The sequence below is a fragment of the Anguilla anguilla genome, chromosome 2, assembly GCF_013347855.1.
Source record: "Anguilla anguilla isolate fAngAng1 chromosome 2, fAngAng1.pri, whole genome shotgun sequence".
Taxonomy (NCBI): domain Eukaryota; kingdom Metazoa; phylum Chordata; class Actinopteri; order Anguilliformes; family Anguillidae; genus Anguilla; species Anguilla anguilla.
The window spans coordinates 6,410,327-6,436,211 of NC_049202.1; the positions used below are offsets into that span (position 1 = coordinate 6,410,327).

At 44.7% G+C, this 25,885-nt stretch overlaps 1 protein-coding gene across 1 annotated transcript; it reads right to left on the bottom strand.

Annotated features, from left to right (window-relative positions):
- Positions 1–3,796: 3,796 nt before the first annotated feature.
- On the bottom strand, positions 3,797–25,470 carry LOC118219565 (isthmin-1-like). Its single transcript, XM_035402800.1, has 6 exons — positions 24,248–25,470; positions 12,476–12,637; positions 10,189–10,435; positions 6,592–6,735; positions 6,045–6,134; positions 3,797–5,438 (listed from the first exon to the last, which is right to left on the bottom strand). Exons 1-6 carry the CDS (start codon positions 24,383–24,385, stop codon positions 4,921–4,923), a joined length of 1,299 nt encoding a protein of 432 aa, XP_035258691.1. The 5' UTR covers positions 24,386–25,470; the 3' UTR covers positions 3,797–4,920.
- Positions 25,471–25,885: the final 415 nt, after the last annotated feature.

The window sequence follows — 25,885 nt, forward strand, 5'->3', positions numbered from 1 at the left end:
GGATTCGGCGAAAACCCCGCGAAACTTCCTCGACACCTTTCGGGTCTGCCAAACTACGCTTCCCTTCGACAGAGACGTCTCGCGCGCGCTGTACGACATGTGGTTGTTAACTTTGAACAGTTTGGCGTTTCTTTTTTGTTTTTTGTTTTTTTTCCCTCCGAGTTGTTTTGAACGGAAACGCTTGCGCTGAACAAGGCACGAAGCGGCGCCATTGCGTAAGATCCGACAACTTGACGTGACTTATTGAAAATAATAATTTCAGGGTGGTCGCTCAGATTGAACATCAGCCAACACCAGCCAGTGTCAATCTGTCTCTCAGCCAGTAGCAAGATCTGATTTTGTGTTCCAGGTTACAAACTGTGCCTCGTTCTTATCTCCAGTAATGCAGATGAGAAAAGTAACCTGGACCACCTATGCACCTGGCATTAACACGCATCCCAGGTGATTCGATTGCAGTTGGATAGCACTTGACCAAAATACAGGTGTAAACGCATGCAAGATGCATTGAGGACAGATTGTGACCAGATCATCCAAACCACATCCGTGAGGTCATCAGGAATACATTGTGACTACAGTGAACACAAGTGTAAATACAAATGCGCATTCAATCCCCGTGCATTAACCACGCATTCAGAAATATGTATTTGCGCAGTGCAGATGTTCCCTACTGGACGGAAAACAGAGTAAACACAAAGTTCTAATTTAAATCAACTCTTACAGAGCACATAAGGTCCCTTCTGGACTTGCATGCACTCTGTTAAGAGTTGAATTAACACTGTGTACATTTTACTGTGTAGTTCTTGGCTGATGCAAAGGAAAAGGTGCGTGGTTTGGAAACCACTAGGCGCCTTTCAGAAACAGCGCATCCCCATTTGCATGATAGGTGTGTCGAGAGAGTGAAAGAGAAAGAGAGAGGGAGAGAGAGGGGAAAGAGAGAGAAAGAGAGAGAGAGAGAGAGATAAAATCAAGTCTCACTTCTAAGGCAGGTTCCTTTCCTTAGTGTTGGCTGGCTGGGTGTGACATGGGGGCAGGTGAAGGGGGAAAGTGAGGAGGCGGGGATGGGGTGATCAGGACGGGTCAGGACTGCAGCCAAACCCCCCGCCCAAAAAAAAAACAAAAGAGGAGGGCCGCGTGAAGCCGGCCCGGCGAGAGCCCGTCGCCAGCGGAGCGCCGGCCCGACCCGCGGCCGATCGCGAAGACCGCAGCCCTTTGATGTGAGCGGCCGCAGCAGCGGGCTCTGACAAGATAAGGATCGGTCCTGCGCCTTTCCCTCGCAAAGGGACTGTAATCTTAGCCCCGGTGCGGCGGGGCGGGGGGGGGGGGGGGGGGGGGGGGGGGGGTCTTTTAAGGAGGTGATCGGTAACAGATACGAGCTACAAGGTTTACTCTACAGAAATGCCAGCCCCGCTTTTAGCCTGTAAAACATTCCGAGCGTGTAAGAGAAAGTTGGTCGCGTCAGCACGTTCTTCGTGCTGATTACAGTTTGTTCGGACTGCGTTGACAGCATTTCTGAAAGTAATGTTTTTTTTGGTTTTTTTTTCTTACCTCATTTACTGGGATAATAAAAGTCTGACTTCAAAGAACCTGCTTTTAGCTGCTATGCAAAGGCATTCCTTCTGGATGGTGTGAAAGATCAATTCATGCTTTCTTTTAAAACCATTTTTCTCTCCAAGTTTTATTTATTTTTTATTATTCTCCTAGATTCTGTCACCCCACAGCCCACCAGCTGAGCCCTGCACTCACTGATGGAGGCACACGCTGTTCCCTGGGGGTCCCAGGTAAACCCAAATAGGTCTACCCCCCCACCCGGTGTACGACCGCAATCTTCTCCTCCTATGACTAAATTGGCAATGCATCGCTATCATCATTACAGCACAGACATTCCATTTAAATTGTGATGTCATAATGAGGAACTTATCTGGTATTAGAGGAGGGGCTTATTTTTTGTGACACCAGGACAGTACACTGAAGCCCTGTGCGTTAATGGTACAAGCCAATGGACCAAACCAGTCTAATTTTAATAGAAACATAACTTACACGTCGCTTGTTGAACCTGCTCTGCATGCTAACTGATTATCGACAGGCTGAATGCTCTTGCAAGGATGATGAATGATTTCGATAATCCATTAATTGCATTACGAGCCATTAGAGTAATTACCAAACAAAGTCATTTTGGCTTCTCTCCTGTGCATAATTTTTTGGTCACGATTCAAACAAAACATTGCTTTCCCAGGAAAGGAAGGAAAAAAAATACTGACCATCTCAAGCGTATATTGAATCGATGAAATGCATTTGTTAACTCTGAAAAAGCCTTCCATTCTACAAGGAGAAATATTTAAAGTGTACACAAATATGTTTAAGACCACATTAGAAAAGCATCGCAAAAACCTCCAGCTTATGTAAAATTTTAAATCTTCCTTGGTGAAATACCCTCCCATTCTTCAGTTTGTTTCTGTTTGGCAGATTGAAACTCGGGGCAGATACATTACATCCTCATATTCAAGACCTGTGAGGGGGAGGTTGGAAAGTTGTCAACCTTACCGACTGATGAAAGGAAATGTGGAACGCCGTTAAGTACTTGGCCCGAGTGCTTGTCCTCGGAGCACGGGCGCTGAAAAAGCGGATGACATAACGGCAGGAGAAGGGTTGCATTCAGACAGGCCAAGTATAACAACATCACAGGTTGCAGGTTTGATTCCCACCCGGGGCATTGCCGTTTCATCCGTCAAAAAGGGTACTTAGACGAGCGTTTGACACGTAGCAGAGGAAAGGTTTGGCAGGAAGCTCAGGCTTTCTGAGGTGGTTTTGTGTTCAGCGAGTCCCTGAGGTGTGGAGCTTGCTGGAGTCACCGTGGATGAACCTGACAGTCACGGTCACGGGTTAACCAGAGTTCCTCTCGGCAGAGCGAGGGTGTGTCACACGCTCTGCTTTCCCAGCCCTCTTATATGAAAAGGGGTTCCTAGGGTACGGATTTTGGCTCTGAAGGAAAAACCTCTTGAAACATCTAGCGTTTGTGTGTGTGTGTGTGTGTGTGTGTGCATGTGAGTGTATGTGTGTGCGTGCGTGTGTGTGGGTTGTATACATGTGCGTGCGTGCATATGAGCGTGTGTGAGTGTTAGAGTTTGTGTGCGTGTGTGTGAGTGAGTGTGTACGTGTGTGTACATGTGCGTGTGAGTGTGCGTGTGTGTGTGAGTGAGAGTGTGTACATGTGCGTGTGAGTGTGCGTGTGTGAGTGTGCGTGTGTGTGTGTGTGTGTGTGTGAGAGTGAGTGTGTACGTGTGTGTGAGAGTGTGTGTGTGTGTGTGTGTGTGTGTGAGAGTGTGTGTGTGAGAGTGTGTGTGTGTGAGAGTGTGTGTGTGTGTGTGTGTGTGTAGACAAGCTTTCCCTGTAAAATCACGCTGGAATTTGGGGATGCACGCGTGCCAGAGGCTGTGGAAGGGGAGCCGGGGGGGGGGCGGGGGGTGGGGGGGCAGGGCAGGGGGGGGGAGAGAAAATGAGACGTTACACAATCACATCTGAGGCAGCCGAGTACGGCAGCACAGGATGGAACTAATACACATCCTGCCACAGCTGTTGGGACGGCTTAATTAAGAGAGATCGCCTTTCCCATGATCGCCTCTCTCACAGCACTGCAGGAAGTGAAGAGGACTGTGGGAGAACTTACCCACGACATCTGAGAAACGATCCAGAGCGTTAAAAATTAAAACTGTTTACACTGATACCACTACAGGAAAAAAAAAAACTATTGGACCGGTCTCAGGTCCCACATACAAAATGGTCAAACCAAGCAAATAGATGTGTTTGATTTAACGTCATTTAATGCTTTTATTTAAACATTCATCTCTCAGAAGTCCCTCGCCGACACCAAACGTTGTCCGCCTAAGAATAATACTCAATGAATGAAGCATAGCTACAATTTAATAAATACTTTACAAAAATAATGCAGTTTTTACATGAGCAAGAATGACATAGGGTCAAAGATAATAATAATAACAATAATAATAATAATAATATAATAAAAATAAAAATAAAATTGGACTGTATGTTGTTTTTTTGATGCATGCTAAATAAACAAGTTTATGAATGTACAGAGAAACCTGAATATTAAACCCAAACCCAGGTTTGGAGAAGATTGCACTCTTCGAATACAGAAAGCATCTGGTCCTGGTAGCTTTTAGTCCCTGTAAATAGTTTCTGTTTGCAGACAGACAGACACACTGAGTGCCCTGTCTGGTCACCACACTGGATCCCTTTTGTCGAGAATTAGATTTAAAAGTTTAGCTTCCCTTTTTCCCTTTATCTGCAGAAACAGAAGGCAGATGTTCAAGTCCAAGCATCAGTCACTGTTAGAAGTGAAACAGCCGCCTCATTCAAAAACTGTACATGGCCCAAGTTTTTTATTTTTTTATATTAATTTTACATCTGCTTCACCCATGTTGGCATTGTAAACACATACCACATTAACTACAATACCCATGAACCCCAAAAAGGGTCTCATTTTCCCTTTGTACAACAGAAAAAAATACATTTCCTCCTTTTGATGGCCAACACTGATTGACAGCAGATGACATTTATATACAAGTTCTGGTGGACAAAAAAAAAAAACATTAAAAGATTTGTGATGTTAAGAGTTTAAAAAAAAAAAAGTTTGTTGTCATCGGGTCTGCTAAAATAAGCAACATTTGTTTCTAGGGAAGTAAATTAGATTACACGGATGCGATGCAAGAATCTGCCGTCTCCGCTGAAGAGCTCTCAGCCTCACGAGGCCGCGGGCCTCTGTTTGGCACGAATCTCTACCCGAACAACCCAGAGGACGGACAGCGGTTTGCTTCTGCCACCTGCCTAACGCCCGACATCTTTTCTTTTCTCCCGGTTTCCCCTTCTCGGGTCCTGGCGCGGGACCGGGAGACGGGAGCCGCCTCAGAACTCCTTGGCCTCCTCGATCTGCTTGTTGTAATCGTCGTCGGCGGGGTTCTCCTCGCACTTCCGCCCGTTGTTCGGGGGGCGGGCCCGGTTGTAGCGGCTCCAGTCCCCCTTGCAGAAGACCCAGGGCAGGACGTCCACCTTGTAGTGCAGGTCCTCGGAGAACTCGGTGCTGATGAGGTTGGGCGAGCCGGCGCCCTTGCCGCGGGTGACGAGGCGCATGCCGTCGTCGTAGCAGCAGTGCTGGGCCGCCAGGGTGGCGGAGCGCAGGGTGAGCGCCGAGCGGATGCAGTAGCGCGCCGTGGGCTTGTAGATCTCCAGCCGCTCCTTGGGACCGCTGGCGTCCTTCCAGCGGAAGTCCCGCCCCGCCGCGGGGTCGCGGATGTCCGCCGAGGAGTAGGCCACCTCCGTGGGGTAGGTGCAGGGGCAGGAGGGCAGGTCGCTGGCCACCTTCAGCATGTACTTCTTCAGGAACTCGCTCTTGCAGTTCATCCACCTCTCGCAGCTGTCTGTGTCTGGAAGGCATCGGGTCACGGTTAGCCTAGCCTAGCCTAGCCCAGGGTACAAGCCTGGTGTAAACAGTGTAGCTCTGAGCGATAAACCCCGCCCACTTTTTTTTGGGATGTAACCTATCACTACTAACCAACCAAACGGATTCAATGAAAGGGAGGCTAAGATGACGGTGGCAGTTCAAACCAGGGATTCAAACTCAAACAATGAAACGGCAGAGAGAGAGGTAAGTCATCAGGGGTTTCTGCAGTGTGTCTATTTCTGCTGCAGAAGGTGCTGTTTCCAGGCAAAGTGGAATTAGGAATTATGAATCATCTTTTGAAAGGATGTTCAGCTGTGACATTTCAGATGGTGTTTAAATTATCAGATGCTATCAGGGCTACTCAATCGTGGCCCTTTAGCTCTAGTGCTTTTAACCACATGACCGAACCGATCATTATCTCGTTAAAACAAATTTGGCTTAATGTCCCCACCTTCAGAGAACATTAGTTCTTAAAGGAAGACTGGGAAACCTGCCAGATTTAGACCGTCCGGGACCACATTCAAGGTAGCGCATGACGGGGGGGGTGAACGTTAATCCAACTATGAACTGGAGGGGTCTGGAACCTCACCGACGCCGAAGAGCTCGGTGGCGTTGAATTCGTCCGTTCCGGCAAGCAGACTGACTTCAGTGGCGGCTGTCCTGAAGGCATCTTCGATTCCTGTTCAGAGCAACCCACAGATTAAATGAAGAGGAAATGTATTTTATGAGTACTTTGTGATATACAGGGGGAATTTGACAGGTTACAATAACGGTTAGGGGACTGGGTTTGCAACACAGGTGGAGCATTGCTGTCGTACCCTTAAGCAAGGCAAAAGGAACCTGAATTTCAACAGTAAATAAACATCCAACCGAATGAACGGACTGTGTGTTAAATCTATTTCTATAAATTGTTGTTGAATGTTTGAAATTCTATGCCTTTGTCTTGCATCTTCCTCTGCTTTTGTCTTGCCAGATTAACTGAAAAATTTATTTTAATAATAGGTTAAATGTCTAAAACCGAGTCCTCACAATGGCTGTCATTCACTCTCGGTCACCACGGTAACGAATGGCGAATGGTGTGTGCTGATTGGTCACCCGGCCCGGCTGTTGATGCCGACGCCTCCGGTTTCACTGACCTGGGCAGGCCGGCATGTCGCAGGTTCGCGACTCAGTCGCCGTGCAGGCGTATCCGCACGACCTGGTGCGCTTCTGGTTCCCGTTGCCGCAGGTGACGCTGCACGGCGACCAGCCGCTCCAGTCCCCGTCGCCGTCGATGTAATCTGCGGCGGGAAAGGAGGCGTGAGGGGGGGTGGGGGGGGGGAGGAGGAGCTGACAGTCTGCCTGAGGTTCGGCGCAGCGGTGCCCAAAGTGGGGGGGCAAGGTGAGGGTTAAAGAAAAAAAGATACAGGGCAGGACAGGTATATATGGTGGGGGGCTTAAAATTATTTATATTACCAAAGGGGGGGCCTGACCAAAAAACTTTGGGAACATGGAGCATCGCGTAGTTCTGGCAGGCCACGAGAGTCAAGCGCTCCGGCTGAATCAGCTGATGGCTCAGCTGAGTGATGTTCGCCTATCACAGTACATTCACTAACAGGGCGGTCTACTTAAACAGCCTCCCTCTACTCATTCGGCTGCTCCTCCTGCATGCAAGCGCTGCACGTTGCTTCGTAAATCCCCTCCACCACCCCAGCTCCATCCCCATGCGTCAAGAATTTGCATTTATCCATTCCTATGTGTTAAGAAATTGCATTGCTCCACCCCTATGTGTTAAGAACTTGCTTTGCTGCTGGATCTGTTCTGTGTGTACCCCTCTAGGGGGGTTTGGCTGCTGGCCTCCCGGCCTTATCCACGCGGGCTGCGTGGTTGGCGGGAGAGCTCCAGAACAGAGCCATACCGCCAAACATAACTGTATTGCCTTTATTGTCAATAAAGTTCTACTTTGATGACAGTGGTCCTGACAGAACACTGTGTAGATGGAGGCCACGGGTCATTGGTACCAGAGGCTCTGGGTCACCCACCCGTTAGCACGTTAGCATGCTTCTGATAATGACTCTCACAGTTACTGGGAAACTGCAAGAGCTAAGCTATCCACACCACATCGGAACACGCATACCCACTCACTGATGCATTAACTTTGGCTACACTTGGTGCACACAACTCATTTAATCAATTTACAAAATCCTCAGAGAACATTTTAAGGCATTTTTCAATTCATTCAAGCGCTCGATTTCAATAAAATTCACTGAACTGAACGACCGTGGCTTACATTTTCCATCATTCTGCAAAGTCTTTAAATAGGCTATGCTGGGTTTAAAAAAAGAACAAAAGTCTTATTCCTTCACTGTTGTCTTCTACACCAACCCAAAAAAAACCCACAACCCTCCACCCTGCTGGGTGTGATTTTTGTCACTTCACTTTTTGATTTCCACACAGGGTGGCCAGAACATCATTAAGTACTCAAGAAATGCCCCAAAGGACCATTTTGTAGCTGCTTGAGCACTGTGTATTAATGCAGTGCAATGAAAATCATGGCCATCATGAATGAACTGCCTCAGGTTAGCTTCAGTTGCAACAGGTATCTGGCAAGATTAGAGATACAGGATTGGGGAGTGGGGCGGGAGGGGGGTATTTCAATAGCAGGAGGCCATATCTACAAACCACACAAGGTTGCCTCACAAACTATCGAGTGCCAAGGTACTTGCGTAAGAGATGCTAATCTTGTCATCTGAGCCTAAACGAGGTACGGGACCAAGAATTTCGTGTGGGAGGCAAAAATCGAGGTAGTTACGATAAATCATCCGTCACATCCATGAGTCAGAATGCATCTGAAAAGAGAAATGTGCCACTCGCTATGGAAAACTCTGTTAAAAGGTATGTTAATTAGGGCATTTTAAAATAAATTCTAATGAAGAGAGCTTTTAAGCGACCTTACTATTGGCAGTGAAAACCGACCAAGTAGAGGTGGCTACTATCCGCATGTTTTAGCAAACGTGTCGTCTTCATTCTGAAGTGTGGAATGGTCAATAAAACACATATTATTTTTCCAAGTTAATTTACAAAAAACCTGGTGATTATTCAGCATTAAATGCTTAAAAAGTGCACAGCCTGGTTCTACATTTGTTCCTGTGCAATGTGCAATGATGTCGCAAAGCTGCGATATAACTGTAGAATATTAGCATTGGCTACACGCCTCCATTCGGTATTTAGGCTTCAGCATAACATCTGCCGCCTATTAACGGCCATTAAACTTGACTGAGGGCCAGCTATCAGACTGTGACTCCACGATAATCTCAAATGACACACTAAAGAGAATTTCTTTTAAAAGGAACAACAGCCGCAACACACAGTAGCACACAGAGAGCAGATGTACGTTTAAGAGGATTAAATATACAGTGAACTGCGAGAGGACTATCCGCACGGATAACGGGTATTTCTATTTATTATTTATTTATAGTAGTTATTATATAGTCACTGTGTAGAATAGCCTGCCAGGTCCTGTAGCAGAGGCAGAAACTCTGAGGGTTTTCAAGACCAGGCTTGATATGGTGTTAGATACAATCTAGTTTGTAGGAAATCAGAGCACTAGGCATAGTTTAGTTAGGAAAATGGCAAGCATCATTGGGTTGAATGGCTTGTTCTTGTCATTAGGTTATGTTATGCTGCTAATTGGCAGAATCAGGTGTGCCAATTTACAGTTGAAACCTACAGGACAGCGAATCTCCAGGATCAGGGTTGGGAACCACTGCCTGTAGTTCAAGCTTGACCACAGGGCTGGATTCTCTCCAGAGCAGAGGTAAATGCTCAGAATGGCCTATATTCTCACCAGAAAATATCCTTCCGTTATAAGGCATGGAGAGGTGGTTCACTGCGGTTTCTTGCCACACAGAATTTGTGAGATCAGTGAGGTCCCTGTTCTTTGAATCACTGGCCATGTACGCAATCAAGGCGCCAACAAAGATAAGGCATTAGACCCGAATCTGCAAATCTCACATATAATAAGTACACATGATTAAGCCAGATGTAAGCACATCTGTAACGGCTGACGTAAGGTGACTGCTCATGCCAATGTGACCCATGTCATGGTCACATGAGTGAGATAGCGACAACATTTTTTGGGGGCAAAAAAGCTACCCTTCTACAGTCTGGAGGTCTTTTTTTTCTTCTAACCACTGGAGAGTTTTTACCTCAGTTTGCTTTTTGGGGATTCAGGCCTGGTTTCTGCCTAATTTTCCTTATCTTTCTCTGTAAAGTGTCTTTGTGATAGTTCTCTGTAAAAAAAAACAAAAAACATTGAATTGAATTGTTCATGAAGGAGCAGGTATTCAGCCGAGTTCCGGTACGTTCTGGAATGTTCTGGTAGACGCGCCGGCTAAAAAGCATCTGCCAAATGACTGAACTGTGAATTGCTAATTGCGAACAGACATGCTGAGGCACTGTGAGAATGCACTTTGCAGGAGGCTGAAATTCTTTCATGTAAACGTCTATTATTTATTCAACGCCCCCCCCCCCACCCCTTCTATCCGCCTCTGAGTCACACAACAGGCATTGGGGGATATACACTGATATCTTTACAAGATTATAATTTACAGCATAAATTTGAACATTTTAATGTCGCAGAGGAATTTGTCTCAATAAAATTATCTGTCAACAGCCAGATTCATGATTCCTGCCTGCATATGTATACACACACAAACACACGCACACACACACACACACACACACACACTCACCGTATTCCGTCTGCTTCTTGCTCTCGAAACCTCCTCTCTGGGTGGCCCCGCCTCCTCGTCGTTCCCACTCTGGTTTGAGGAAGTTGCTGTCGTCCGGGTTACCACCGGTGTTGCCGCCGGCGACTGAGGGTGACGATCGGCTCCACCAGTCCCTCCAGCTGGACGAACCCCTCCCAGGTTTGCTCTCCTTCCGCAGGTCTTGCTCTGGCTCCGCCCCCTCCCGCCCGTCCACCACCTCGATGGTCACCTGAGGAAACAGGAAACACCGCGTAATGCACTTTTCCCCGACCACCGTGGGGCGCTGTGGAGCATTAGCTTGTGCTCTCAGGGAACCATTAACGTCAAAGCAGGCAAGCTCGAGTGGTTACCGAGGTATTGCAGTTTAGTAAGCCTCTGGTGCCAAAAAGCTTATTTCCCCATTGAAGTCCATTCAAAACTATGAATTACCCTGGCCAAATGATACTTTGGACAGTACGTTTAAATTCAAAAATGTCTTCACACAGTACTAATTACTCTCCAGGAACAAATTTTATTTTTCTGAGCCCCACAGAAGATATAAGATTATTTCCATTCCCATTCATCCCTTCACGTTTAGGTACCCAGTGTGCATGCTCTGGTGCCAAAAGACCCGTAGTCAAACATGGCGGCCTCCACGAACTGCCTTCATGTGCCAATGAGCAGCTCCCAAAGGAACCCATGGGACCGGTAGACGGAAGCTGCCTCCAGCTCTTCCTCCAACCCATACACACCTACAGCCAAAAGAACTCACTTAGCAGTGAACTGGCCCCTTTAGGGCAATGAAGACGCTCATTACTGTATTTCAGTATCGCATGACTAAGTTTATGACTGTGCTATGCTGCCCAATTACCACCAGAGAAGGGGTCTGTGTGTTTCAGGAGTATATTCTCCAGAACTGGGATCTTCTGGACCCGCTAGACTACAGGCTCTGCTGGTTTTTTATTTTCGCCTTAATATCAGCAACTGATTCAGACCAAAGACCCAGAGAGTTAATAGTCTAATTAATCGTTTTAATTGATCAATTAAATGCAACAAAAACCAGAAGACTGCATGGCTCTCCAGGACCAAAGCTGCAGAACTCTCCAAAATAAGTTTGAAGCTTTGGGAAGTTATCGGAACAAAAGATCATAACACAGTACGACTCTTCTGCACATCACCAACCAAGTCAAAGTAGGAGAGAGAAAGAATGGATAGAGTGAAATTTTTTGGTGGAACTTGTATGTGCTGCGACCATTGGTTGATCTGAACCAATCAAATGCAGTTGTTTACTGCAGTAGATTAAGTAGGCTCAGATGAGAGTAATGGAAAGAATGTAAGAACGTATCTCCAGCAGCTACATGGTAATTGCACCATTACTGCAATGATCTCTAATGATGTGTGAGCTTGTAAACATGCATTTCTGTGTTTTCATGTGTATTCCTGATTTGGGTTGTTTCTATCTGTGCACACACACACACAAACACAAACACACACACACACATGCATGGACATGCACATACACACGTGCCCGTGCTATCTGAACAGCAACGACACATATCAAGATGCAATATCTTTATAGATTATAGATAAATTAAGATTAGGTCATAGGACGTTACAAGATTGTATTTCATATAGATACTGAAACACTACTAGCAGAATAACATTAAAAAAAAGGGAAACCCTCTGAACTCACATTGCTGCTTCGGTAGAAATGTTATGCAACTGTGTGTAAGAACTTGTTTGACTGAATGCGGGTCCTCAGTTCCATTAATGCAGTGAATTTAAAATGGCGTCCAGTTGAAAGGGCTTAGTGGTGTGCATCAGAACATTCAGTCTCTCTTCCGTTTGCCAAGAAACGACCCAGAGGTTTTCTCCTTCATTTCTCCCTTTCTCTTACCCACTCTCTTTCTCTCACAAACTCTACTTTTTGAGTCATTGTAATGCATAATATCTCTCTCTCTCTCCATATAAGAGTTACACAATTTAATCTTTTTCTTTCTCTCATTCCACCCTCTTTTTATTTTTCTGTTTCTCTTCCTCACCAGTCACTGGTAGATGCCAAGCACATAAAGAGTGCTGACCATATGTGTCGACTTGTGTCGCCCGATTCTATTATATTCTTGTTTCCATTTCCACCAGAAGGCATTTGTGTTTCTGAGCCAATGAGAATGAAGGAAAGTTACCTGAATGTTGGGGGTTCTGTGTTTCTCAGTCAATGAGAATGAGGGAAAGTTACCTGAATGTTGGGGGGTTCTGCGTTTCTCAGCCAATGAGAATGAGGGAAAGTTACCTGAATGTTGGGGTTCTGGCGGTTCATATCGGCCTTGGCGAGGTCGGGGAACTTGTGGAGATCCAAGACGAAGGCACCGGGCCCATCCCTCTGTAGAGTCCCACCAATGCCTGGCGGCTGGTGGACGGAGGGGGAGGAGCTTCTCTCCACACTGACATCACTCTGAACAAACAGGAAGAATAAACACTTGTTCAATTTTAGGAATTCAGCAAATGTGGAATATACTGCAAATATAAATATACTGGGAGTCCAAATGAAGAGCAGTAAAATATGCAATTCAATCGCAGCTTCATTATATACTAATATATTCCATGCCCACACATTTAGAATATATTCCATTTCCGTGAGGATATCCAAAATGGCTTAAAAATCCATTCATAAACCTGAATTTACTACAGTTGATTTCGGGTTTAAGCACCTTGCTCTTGGGTACAATAGCAAAGCCGCACCTGGAAACAAAACCCAAAAACCCACAATCTGTGTGGCAAGCCCGGCTCCTTAACCAATGAAGAGAGGCTCCACAACCCCAAGTGTTGAGTGGTGTCTGAACTCTCTTAACTAAAACCTCATGAAGCCCATTAGGCAAGCTATGATTCTTTGAGTGGTGAAAAGGGAGATGGAGGGGAAAAAAGCTATATGAGACAAGGAATTTTACGAAGCAAAGGCTGACCTTCCTTAGCAAAACAAAAAACATGCTAAAATATCGACGCGATAAAGACTAATGTGTCCCTCAAGAGAGCTGCTTAGCGCCATTAAAATAATATTTCAGGCTGACAGGAGTTCAAATGGGAGTAACCGGCATCGTAAATCCTGCTGTGGGACACTACAGTGGTCTGGGACAAGGGCAATCTGAGGGACCGGGGGGGATGGGGGGGTAGGGGGCAATGGGGGCCGTGTCAGTGAGGGTCACGGAGGAGCCTAAACCACACAGCCTGGGACAGACCCTCTTTTCTCCTCCGAGGGACAGCCCAAAAATCTCTTCCCTTGGGTGGGTTCAGCACGGGACACTTCAGGTCACATTCCCATACAAAAAAAACACAAAGCTGATCTTTGGATTTGGAAGTTAGCGCAGAGGTGTGAATTCTCACCTCACGCTGTACACAAGTTAAAAAAAGAAAACTGATTTGAATACTGTCAGCCTGGCACAGTTTCTCTGCACCCTTATTTTACCACAAAGTCTTTCAGAGATCTCTTCTACAAAAGTAACCTAGGAGTTATAAAAACTTACAATTATACCAGACGGTAACCTTACAGACATTGGTTAAATTATTATTAAGCATAAAAATAATAATTTTCCTATAAAAATTATCACCAGATCCTTTGTCAGTAGATTACTGTGAAGCGTGTTGTGACTGGCAATTGTTTGTAAAATGCACTGTACAAAGAAAACTCAAACAGGCAACTTTAGACAGTTTTGCTGCAGAGCCTACACAGGTGTTACACATAATTCCTGAAATCTGCAGGTCCCCGAACACAGCCCCTGCCCCGTTTGACGTACAGATGAGGGGGTTTGGGATGCGAACACTCCCGTAAAAGTGGAGACGGGCCTGTGAAGGGGTCCCCGGTTGAGATGTTTCTGTCCCAGAGAAGCTCTGCGCGATCCCATTCCACGGGGACCCCTGTGCTTTATTGATTGCGCCGTTTAGCAGACCGAAATTAGCGCTGCAGCTCCTTACATTCATCATCTCATTTCCTGATTGGCCCTCGGGGAGGAATTATTATCAACAACAACAAAAAAAACAACACAGGGGGAGGTGAATATACGCCTGTAGGCCGATCTCTTCTAACACTATAAAAACCGACTACATCAATGTGGAATAATGGTTAGGCGACTGGGCTTGTACCTAAGACATGGTTCCTCAGTCTTCTTTAGAAAGGGCTGGTGTTGGTGCAAGCTTTAAACACTGTGATTCCATTAATCAAGGTCCTTAGAAAAGACTAGTAGTAGTTGTTCAGTAGAATCAGGTGTGTAACTGCTTGGTTGGCACAAAAGCCTACACCCACACCAGCCCTTTCTGGATAAGATTGAGCACCCCCCCTGATCTAAGCTTAAGAGGTTGCGGGTTCACCTCCCAGGTGTGGGACACAGCCTTTGTACCCTCAAGAAACGGTGCATCAGTATCTCCCGTTATATAAGCGTATTTTACATAAAAGAAAAATAAGTAGGCCGTGTAAATCACCTCTGGCCAAAGGCATCTGCAAGCTGCTTAAATGTATCTCTGCTGACCGGGGATGAGACTGAACCTTTTATGGGTCATAAAGGAAGCGCTATGGATCTTACAGTTCTTCGGCTGGTTGCCGTTTGGGCTTTCATCTTGTCTTATCTACTGAATCTGACGTTACAGTCTGTTCTAACGGGACTCCCCCTGACCTAGCCCCCATTTTTTACTCACAGATGAGGTCGATAGAAAAAAAAAAGAACAAAAAGGCAGCCCACTATTTCAATGCAACATGCAAGACAAACATTGGATGTTGACAGTGTGTGGGAGATGGTGTGGCGCCACACCAAAAGACAAGTCAATCTCGACAAGTATTTTCGTCTTATATTTAGACTTAAAATCTCATTTCTGTTACTTTTTTTGGTAAATAAGACAAAAATATTGTCAATGAGGTGAGACAGTTTTACTCATTTCGAGATTTGCAAATGAGGTAATAAAATTTCACTTGTCAAGTAAACAGCAACATAAGCTAATATTTTATAGATGAGAGAAAAACGATTTTAAGATGAATATTTTAAGTCTAATTACAAGACCAGTTAAGACAGACTTTTTTGCAGGGCTCACTCTTCTACCAAGCAGCCAATTGATGGATAGATGCTGAAGCTTCAAGCCAAGAAAGCACAAGCAGGTCTACTGATGTGAAGATTTCACTTGATACTGCAAACACTCTCCTGTCTCCTGGAGTTTGTAAATGTGTCCCCGAGAACCCTCGAGACATGTGGTCCCAATCACACGCACACACACACACACACACACACACACACACACACACAAGAAGCAATTACTCCCAATTGGACAGACAGCTTTAAGAAGCCACTAATCCTCTCTACTTCTACAGCGGACAGCACGATCAAAGGACACCATTGATCTTCTTATTTGGATTTTTCCTCTCCTTGTTTTTTTTTTTTTTTTTCCTGCACGCGCTCAGACCTGAAAGTGCTGCCGTAAGACTTCAGCCAACTGGCCGCTAAGTTTAGCCTTGGCCATCGGTGAATGCACCGTAAAATCTCCCAAAGTTCACCTAGCCTAACTGTAACTTATACGAGTCCAAGCGGGACCACAGGTACTCTATGAGAGTGAGAGTGAGATCGAGATTTTATTGTGTATAAGAAAAGACCTCGCCCACACACTAACTAGCTTTGCCCAAGCCAACGAGGAAGTTCCTCAGGAAACGATGGCCTTCATAAAGGGACCTGCTCAGCTGCCAAAGCCGGATCTGTCCGGAGGTCTCAACTGCACTGAAATAAAATAAAACTCCCAGCCTTCAGATTTGCAAGCAGGTTAACCAAGTGTTACATAAAAAATAAAAAATAAAAACACTTAATCAATGTTTCATTCGTTGCAATGTTCACCACATTCATGGAGGCATATGTGTAAGTTTTTTTTCTTTTTTATGATTCATTAATTGCTAGGAATGGCCTAACACATAGTCCCTTTGCCACAATACATAAGCAATAAAAATAAAAAATAAAAAGTTTTTTGGGGTTTTTTTTGCCTTGAGGCAGCTCACTAGAAGGATTTTTGATGTATACACGTTCTATGCAGTTTAAATGCATATTATTTGGTACGATTATGAATTAACAAATGGTTGAACAGATACACTCTCCATAAGACTAGGTTTCCCCAGCCCATCTATCTAATCCTGAAAGTTTGCAATAAATCAGTGAAATTATACGTAAAAGCCCTCAGTCATCTTCACCAAACTTTTCGTTAATTGGTTATCAGCTATAATTTCTGGACCTTCGGAATTCAGAGGCATCTCTTCCAAGTAAAACGACAAACAGCATTACACACAGTTTTCTTTAAACACTCCCTCTCGCTCTCAAGACTACAAATGACCTTTGGTTTGTGGGAGGGCGCTAGGCAACCTGTTCAAAAGCACGTTTGATCCTCTCACGCTCGACGGCGGCTCATCGTTCGCGCTTCTCTCGTCTTCGGAGAGCGCTGATGTCACGGTTCCCTTTTAAGGTTAAATCCCGAACAATCTCCGTGAACATCTCTCTACGCACAGATCCGTTTCATCATTCGCCAGCTAACATAGCCTCTCCCCCACTCCCTCCCCCCCCCCCCCCCCAAAAAAAAAACCCCAAATAAATGGGTGCTACAAGCTTCTTCCAAATGCACTTTCCATTAATCGCGAAACAGCTGTTGTGGTCAGGTTTGCTTTTCAAAGGCACCTTTGAAAGCTCACAATTTAAACATGATTTACATGATTATCAGTGCGTTACATCTCCGGGTCTTTCAAAGCACGATTCAGCCTGGGTCACCGAGGCCCCTCCCCCTTTGAGCAATTGAGGCCCCTCCCCCTCTGAGAAATCAAAGCCCATCACTACTGAGCAATCCAAATTTGGTTCCTTTTCATCATACAGAAAAATCTCTGAAAAAATATAAGGCCAATGGATGAAAAATATATGGCAATAATATATATATATATATATATATATATACATACAATACTATATCGTTATGCATTTGTATGTCCCATGTACTTTCAATAATGTATGAAATATTTCTATATTTCTGCAATGCATTCTCACAGTATACATGTTATTTATTTACTGATTGATTGATTGATTGATTGATTGCACAAGAATTACACCCCGGACGCTCAGCAGAGCAGTGGTAATGCTTTCTGCTTCTGTCTGAACAGGCTGTTCCAACCCAAAGGGAAAGCTGCCAGTTCAATTTAAATGGCGTTTAAACTGAATTATGCTGCCATTCAGTCCTTTTTAGAGTGTTCTGCCATTAAGTGTAATTTGAGTAGCTATAAATGTTGTTTTCCATTCCCCTGATAAAGGAAATAAATAGATTGATCCACGCCTGTCATCCCAATCCACAAGCTGTTTAATTCCATGTGTAGAAATTATTCTGCACACAGTAAAATGTTCAGTGTGAAATTACCTCTGATTGAGCATTTGAACTATTGAAGAGTACACATGGTCCCTTTTGAACTCACATAAACATAGTCTGGGTTAATTTAACACTGAGGATTTCACTGCGTATTTGAATGAAAACTACTTACATGAAAGAAAAGAAAAAATATGAAAAGAATGGAAAGAAAAATTCTGCATTGTTATTACTGCAGTTTCCCTTCTCGTGTAGTGTCAACTGACATGTACAAAATTGTACGTATGTTGTTCCTAAAATCCCACAATGTAAATACGCCAGCGCAATAGGAAACTTTCACCTTCTTTGAATGTCTCAGTATTTTTCAGGTTCTGACATGACTTTACCAGAAACACACGGGATAATTGTGCCTGTTCCCCCCACCCCCTCAGTTCAGATTTCTCAGTGAAGCACCTCAATGCCGTTTCATGTAAGACAAGAACGACTCAGACCAGCAAGAACTCAATTGACAAGCAAAATCGAGTTTTCAAAAAATGAAATCAATGCAAAGACTGAAATGACAAACTCTGAGCCAATGCACCAAAACAGTGCCGTGGGTCTGCCAATAACCAACCCCTCAGGAGAAGCCTGTCTCCTCAAATGTCTAAATTTCTAAGATCAAAGGTGACGGGACTTTTTAGGGCTAATCACATCATCCCAAACATCCCAGGACGTTCCCTCAAAAAGCAATGAACAGAGCTCCCTGCTCCCCCCCCCCCAAATTCCTCCATCCTCTCTTCCTCCTCTTCCCTCGGTTTTTTTTTTTTTTTTTCACTTGAGAGTTGATTAAAGGAGCATGGCATGGATTAAAGGAGCGACTGGATGGAACTCTGGGGGAACTCCAGCGGGAGGTGGGGGAAGGAAATGAACGCTGCACACATACTGTAGGACGGCAAGGGGAAAAGACCCTCTCCTCCTGCCTAGCGTCCGGGACCCGGGTGGGGCCTGACATTCCTTGTATTTAAGAGTTAAATCTTGTAGGATTCTGACAATGACAAACAGAAACCAGCTTATTTGACGGACAAGGGCTCACATCTCCATTTCGTATGGTGCGTCAGACATGGAAAAAAGGATTTTTCTCGAGAACCAGTTGTTCGCTCCTTACCAGGTGTGATTCTGGTTTGTGTCCTCCTTAATCTTGTCAAGCACCACACATACGACACCTGTGAAAGGAAAACTTTTCCAGTGTGGAACGACTGTTCATACCGCAGCATAAACACAGCGAGAACAAGAGAAGCTCAGCTTGGCCAACATCAATACAGGCCCCATAACTGGAAAAAAAAAACTGAAGCTCATTCATAAACCTCGTACACTTCAGGAAAACCCCCCCTCAGCCGCAACAAGGCAAGACACGACCGGTCTTATTTTCGAATCTCATTTTGTCGACTCAGAGTTTCACTGGGGTCAGTGGAAACATCGCAGAAGCGTACTGTAAATTCCTCAAATGTGCACAACGCCGCTTGTTTAAAACAACGCGCACGTAAAATTTATTCAGTTACCAGACGCCTTTATCCACAAAAATGCAGACAAGAACGTTCAGGCAGTGAGGAGATATCATGCAGTCATCAGTGTGTTTGATGGACGGTGACACTACATAAACCTTCAGCATAATGTTACATTCCATTGTGGGTGCGAGAAGAGGAGAGTTGTTTATGCAGTGTTTCAGAACCACAAAGCACAGAAATGTAGAGCATTTTCAGGAATGCACAAATATGAAATTCAAATTCAAACAGGAAATGTTTTCCTCGTTGAGATGGCAAAAACGGTTGAGATCCGTCTCACCCCCCTCTGAACATTTTTGCGGTCAGAGGAACGCCACCTTAGGCGTTCAGGTGAAAATCTGGCTACGTTTGGTTGAAAACTGAAAGTTTTTGAGCCAGCAAGGACGCCACAAGGTTATATCCAGGTAAAAACCTGAGCTAAATTGGTGCTAGCCTAGCCTGTTTATGGCAAAACTTCTCAACTTAGATTTACATCCCTCGAGATGTCTAGCTTTTCCTCCCTGGGTCACTGCAAGAGGAAACGTCCACCAGACCTAGGTCAAATAATCATTTGAAATACTTAAACCCTTTAGAGACCGGTCAAATTCTTTCACATTACTAACACTTTCAAATAAACAAGCACCTACATTTTCACCAATATTCAGAACAAAGGTCGTATGATTCAGAATGACGAATCAGACGTTATGATTCATAGGCGTTGATTACATGTCTGAAAAAAAGTATCTGCAGGAGTCTTCAAAGTTCACTGACACCTAAAGGCCTAAAGTGAACGAAGTGAACGAGACATTGACAGAGAGAGAGGAGGACTTTCCCATGGATGCGGAGATTTCGTTCTGTCCCAGAGCAATTCTCTTTGTGCCAGCCTTCACGAACGCCATCCATCCTCCGTTGCATGACTGGCATGCAATAGTTTCCAGTGACTAAACAAATGACAGGCTCCGTGACAGACTCTTTTCATTACGTCTTAAAAAATTTACGGGACCCTGACACAGATTGTGGTTTTTTTCCATGCATCTCCATGCCTTCAGAGAACCCCCATTGTCTTCAGTAAACACTTTAAAGCACACTGGCCCGCATGCCCATGACAAGAGAAACTGTTTAAACTTCAAATCAGCCACATATTATGAAACGCTCAAACAACCGTACATGCAATGCGGTAAGTTGTAATCAAATCCAAACGGATTATATCTCCCCCCCCCTCCTTCCTTCAACGTTGATTAAAATATTTAGATCTGACCATTTGTCAACGCCCTAAAGAAAGGGAAAAAAAAAGGAATAAGCCCTTTTGAAGACAATATGTTTGAACGTACAGGGTAAATGTGGACCGTGAAGAAGGAATGCTTGGGCTACCGCTGTTGTCAGCATCGAGTCCCTTTGTAAACATCGGGCCTGCAGACCACCATTAATCAATCTGAGAAGAAATGGTTACCATGTGGTGCCGAGTCTTATATACAAACAACTTTTTTTTTTAATGTGGGTTAGGCAGAGTTTTATTTGTTCAGAGGGGAAAAAAAGCACAGCTTACAACCATGGGGGTAAAATCAATTCCACCCACCCAAAAATCTATTTAGCTCTCATTAAGTGTCCACTAAATAAACACATGGACTCGCAAGTCCCAGAATGGTCCGATTATTTAATTATCAGCTTTTTATAAGGTTTTCATTCCGCTGTTTTTTTTTCATTTTTCTCCCTGATTCGGAAAGCCCAGATGATTAAGCAAGCTGAATCGATCACTGCTGCTGACCTCTCTGTCACTGCTGCAGTGCTGTAGAGCGCAGATTGGAAAGCAGGGGACATCCACCCAAACCGCACGCAGTCAGAAAACAGCTTCTCTTCACATCTGCGGTCTCCAAGCTGAGCTGCGCAGCCGTCCGTCCTGGGGGCTGCATGTCTGCGCAGCGGCTGCAGACAGAGAGCAGGCTCCCCGGTCAGAAAGAGAAGCCGTTAACTGCCTCTGCTATAGACCTAGTGGTGATCATTGCGTTATATCAGTGGTCTCCAACCCTGGTCCTGGAGAGCTACAGGGTCTGCTGGTTTTCATAGTGACTCTGCACTTCATGAATCAATTAGAGCAGTTGATTACACAGTTAACTCAACTCACCTGGTGTCTTGGGTCTCAATTGGGTGCTGATTTTAAGGTGAAAACAAAAACCAGCAGACCCTGTAGCTCTCCAGGACCAGGGTTGGAGACCACTGCATTATATTATGAGCATTTAGCGCCAGAGCGACTAAGGCAACTTTCTCGTTTTTACATAGTATCCATTTATAGCTTTGCATTTACTCAAGCAGTTCAGGCTGCTCAAGAGTCCAACAGCAGTGCCCTACCTGGGAACTGAACCTGCAACCTCTGGGTCACAACCTTTGGTTAGTGACCCGAATTTACAGGTCACTGCACTGAAAAACCAAGGTCCAGTGCTTTCTCTGGACATACCATCCATGACCCTAGACCAGTGGTTCTTAACCTTGTTGGAGGCACCGAACCCCACCAGTTTCATATGCTCATTCACCGAACCCTTCTTTAGTAAAAAAACTAACTAACTGCAGACTAGACTGAGGGGTGGACCTCTGCGGCGGAGGCTCCACCGAACCCCTGAGACCGACTCACCGAACCCCTAGGGTTCGACCGAACCCAGGTTAAGAACCACTGCCCTAGACAATGTATATGCCCTCCTGAGACCTATCAGAAAAAAATAACATATATTTATATATGAATAAAGAACTGGCTTTGCAATATATTTGGAAAATATCTTGCAAAAATAGGACAACATGGAATGTCCTTTAAAAAAATGAAAGCGTACCATTTCCAGTCTCCTTTGCTTGATTTCTGGAGCACTAAAATGTGCCTGATTTGGAACATTTGGTGTCTATCGAGGTCCAACAATAAAACGCAAGCATCAAAAGCCTTTGTCAATAAATGTTGTAATAAAGTCCCATTCACTGCACCAGTGGGATGCTTATTTGGTCTGTTACTGCATAAACACCACAGATCCGCAAGTGTCTGCATATATTCTGATTTGACTCTGATTCGCTGCAACTCACGATCTTTCACTCTCCATACTGGAGTATTTCACAGAAATGCCTCAGCTACTGATGCAGGAAAAGGACATGTCCTCTGCTGGGTCAACAGGAGCGTTGGGTTGGGTTGGGTTGAATCGGGCTGGGTTGAGTTGGTTGGGTCAGATTGGGTTGGGCTGGGTTTGATTGGATTCGGTGGGATGACACCATGATGACAGGCACTGCCCTGCAGCAAAGGGGGTGGGGTCAGGGGTAATTTATGACCCCCCCGCATCCCCCCCCCTTCCCTCGTTGGTGCCAGTGACCTGCCATTCCCTGGGGAAAGGGCCCCACACACAATGCAAGGTTTTATAAAGAACATCCACAGATCTCTGGCTATATCATTACACTGTCAACAACACAGCGGAAAAAGAAGGACTACAGACAAGGGAGGAGCACAGCGAGGAAGGATGGCTCTTTTTTCCCCCCATAATTCCAGGAGACGTCCAAAATAAAAGGATAAGAATACAGGCAGCCAATGTGTGTCCGTCTCAAGCTCGACTAGCACTGGTTACCTCAAACTCATAGAAGGCAGTCAATTCCACCTGTTTCACTTTTGTAAAATCTATTAGTAAATGGAGAACAAAAAATTGTTAACATTCTGTGCAAAGTAGCTGTGCATAATAAAACAAAAAATAGCTAAAGCACTGCACTAAACACATTTTCCATCTATGCTAAAATTATTTCTACAGCTAAGAATAAATAATGAAGCAACTAACTAACATCTAACTAACCTATGCTAATGAGCTTATGTCTCTAAATTTTGCAGCAGGGCAAACAGTGAATGACTGTAATTTACTTCATGCACCTGCTGAAAATATTTTAGTTCTGAAACATCTGTGCGTGTAAGTGCTACACATTATGACATCACTACCGTATTAGGCATGAGCAGCTGATTCCCTCCGTTTCTTAGGTAACCTAAGAGCTCCGGCCCTGGGACTGGGCCAATTACACAGAAGGGCTAGTGATGACAAGATGGGAAGCATGCACAATGGTAGCATTAACCTCCGGCGAATGGCATTTCCTTTGTTTTCCTGGACGACGCAGGCTACTTCCTGCTCTTTGAGCTCCGCATGTCGAAGAAGTAGATTATTTTCACCAAATCCAGCAGCTAGCACTGTGCCCCCAATTAGCCTACCCATCTCTCTCTCTCTCTCTCTCTCTCTCTTTCTCTCTCTCTCTCTGTGGTTACTCCTGATTTCTCCTGTGTTTTTCTCTCAGTCCCTTCCTCTAACCCCCATGAACCTGCACTAATTAGTCAAAACAAAATATTATGAGATCAATTGCAAAGAAAGAATGACGAAAGCAGGCTTTTTTGTATTACTAGGGAGATCATGCCATTGAATTTCTCTTCTGGGTGCTTCAGTCCAGTTAATATAGCTCATCGACACGATCCAGCAGCTGATTCCAATCTATGTTTTAACCACAGAATACTTGAACATTGAGTGTAGGCCTATGCCTAATTCATTATACATTAACCTTCCACCATGTGGTTTACTACATCTGCAAAGGGTTTACCAGTGCTTTCAAAGTCAGTTAGCATCCCTCCAAATGAGCAAGGCAACTTGTCAAGAAGAGCCTTTATTTAGAGGACAAAATAATGCTGTTTTTTAACGAAAACCGTCCACCAAACCAACAAACCACCTGTTTAAAACCGCTTTCATACTGTAACCGAGTTTGTAACTCGTAGTGGTCAAAACTGCTTATCTCACAAACTGTAAGTCCGATAACATTTTACCATCGTAAAGAGAATAATACTAGCAGCTGTTGCAAAAGCTTAGGCACACTGCGTTGGCCAACTATAAGCTAAAACATGACGACCAGCCAAGGAGCTCAACTAGCGAAGCAGCATATTCACGCAGTTCTCCAAATGCGTTCCCACTTTACGCGCCACAGGAAGCGAGTCTGATGACAGTCCGCACGCTTCAAGCACAGTATGAAACAAAATGTCGTTTAAATATGAACGGACTTAACAACACGTCCGTCCATTGCCATTAAAAGAATGAGTGGGTGATTGAGAGCAATGAATACGCATGAGGAAGAGAGCTAGCCCCATGTTTGAAACGAGCACGTTTTGCAAATTACCCAGGTCAAAATGAGATCCAGCTTACCTCAGCGAGCGACGGAATCTGCAAGTTTTCCAGTGTAGCATTTCCTTGTGGTAGCGGACTGCTCCGTAACACCGTAATGTGCAAAGTTAAGAGGAGAAGTCCTAACAGCAGTAGCAACTCTGCCACCAGCCGAACCATCCTTCTAACGCGGCCGGTTTTGGGACCCTGCGGGGGAGTCGGGGGTGTCGGGGGTCCACCGCCGCCTCCTCCCGCTGCAGAGACTCCGATCTCCGGATCCGCCGCGGAAGAGGAGCCGCAACACCACTGTGGAGCCACTTCGGGTTTCAAAATGACAAGTTCAGGAAAATATTAAAATTGAGAAAAAAACTGTAATCTGGGATCTGAAGATTCCGAACAATTCCGCGGGCACGTGTTGTGCAGTTCCTCAGAAAGAACGTGAAGGTTGCATGCGCTCAAATTAAATTGCAACAGAAAATAAATAACATCTGGTGAATGATTACTGTTACTCTTTTTAATATAAGGACCGTTAGGGTAGTTAAATTCAATTTCCTTGACACCAAGGGAATTACTTTTCTATCAGAACCCTGCTACTTCAAAGAATCAAAGAATGTCTCAGTACCGAGTGGAAACATTTCTTTCGTTTCTTTTATCTTGATCAAGTGCCGCTACAAACATAGGGAACACGTCTGCAAAATAATAAACGAATTGTCTGTCTCCGTTTTAAAGCAGAAAGTTCCGCTCCGGTGTTCGCAAGTTCAGGTAAATGTCCCGTGCACTTGCTCGAGCAACACTCAAGTGGGCTGTCCGGTTCACCTACAGTTTGTGCTTGTCAGCTTTGTCTTCTTGGTCTGAATTTCCTGCGGGTCTTACGCATCTCTGGTGATAGGGGCTCCTTCATCAACGCGAATTTTTATTTAGTTACTAGTGTTACCTTGTGTAACCTTTTAAGTGCTTAAAACCACAGCCTGTTTTAGTGCTCGAGTGTCTATAGTCCCAAGATTACTTATTTATTTCTCTCTCAGTGTTTAGGGAATTTAATTTCTGGAAAACAAATGCTATTGATGCAGTCCAACTGTCACTTTGATAGTTCCCATGGCTTTCAACGGTAGTGTTACATGGCCTAATTAAAAGAGAGTCTATCCATTAATTTCTGGACGGTGGCTTCAGCATGCAGAACTTCACAAATCCACCCTGCCCAGCTGTAGCGCGTGCTTCGCTGCGATCCCCGTAAACTTCCTCTCACTCACAGTTTGTAAAAGCATGCTCTGCCGATGTTTTATACCGTTCTGCTGGTTTTCTGTCAAGTACCCCCCTCCCCCTTAACTTTAACCCCTAGTTACCCGTTCGACCACTGCCAGAGACATGAGCCAGTTACTGGTGACCTGCTAATTAATTATTCATTGTACGACGTTATTCTGTAAAACCATCACGTTTCTATATGAGTGGAACCTGTTTTTACCAAGTCAATGTATCCAATATCTTAAGGAAATTGACTTGTTTGAGCAAGTTATTTGCTGATCTGCTGAAAAAAAAGGATTTTGGGATTATTAAATTAAACAGACTTTTTGCATGTTATAAGGTGTGTTACGTGTAGCCACACATGCTACACATTCAAATATTAAGGCAGACACAGAATTCTTATCTAATCTTTGAAATCCTGTAAAACGCAACGTCCCC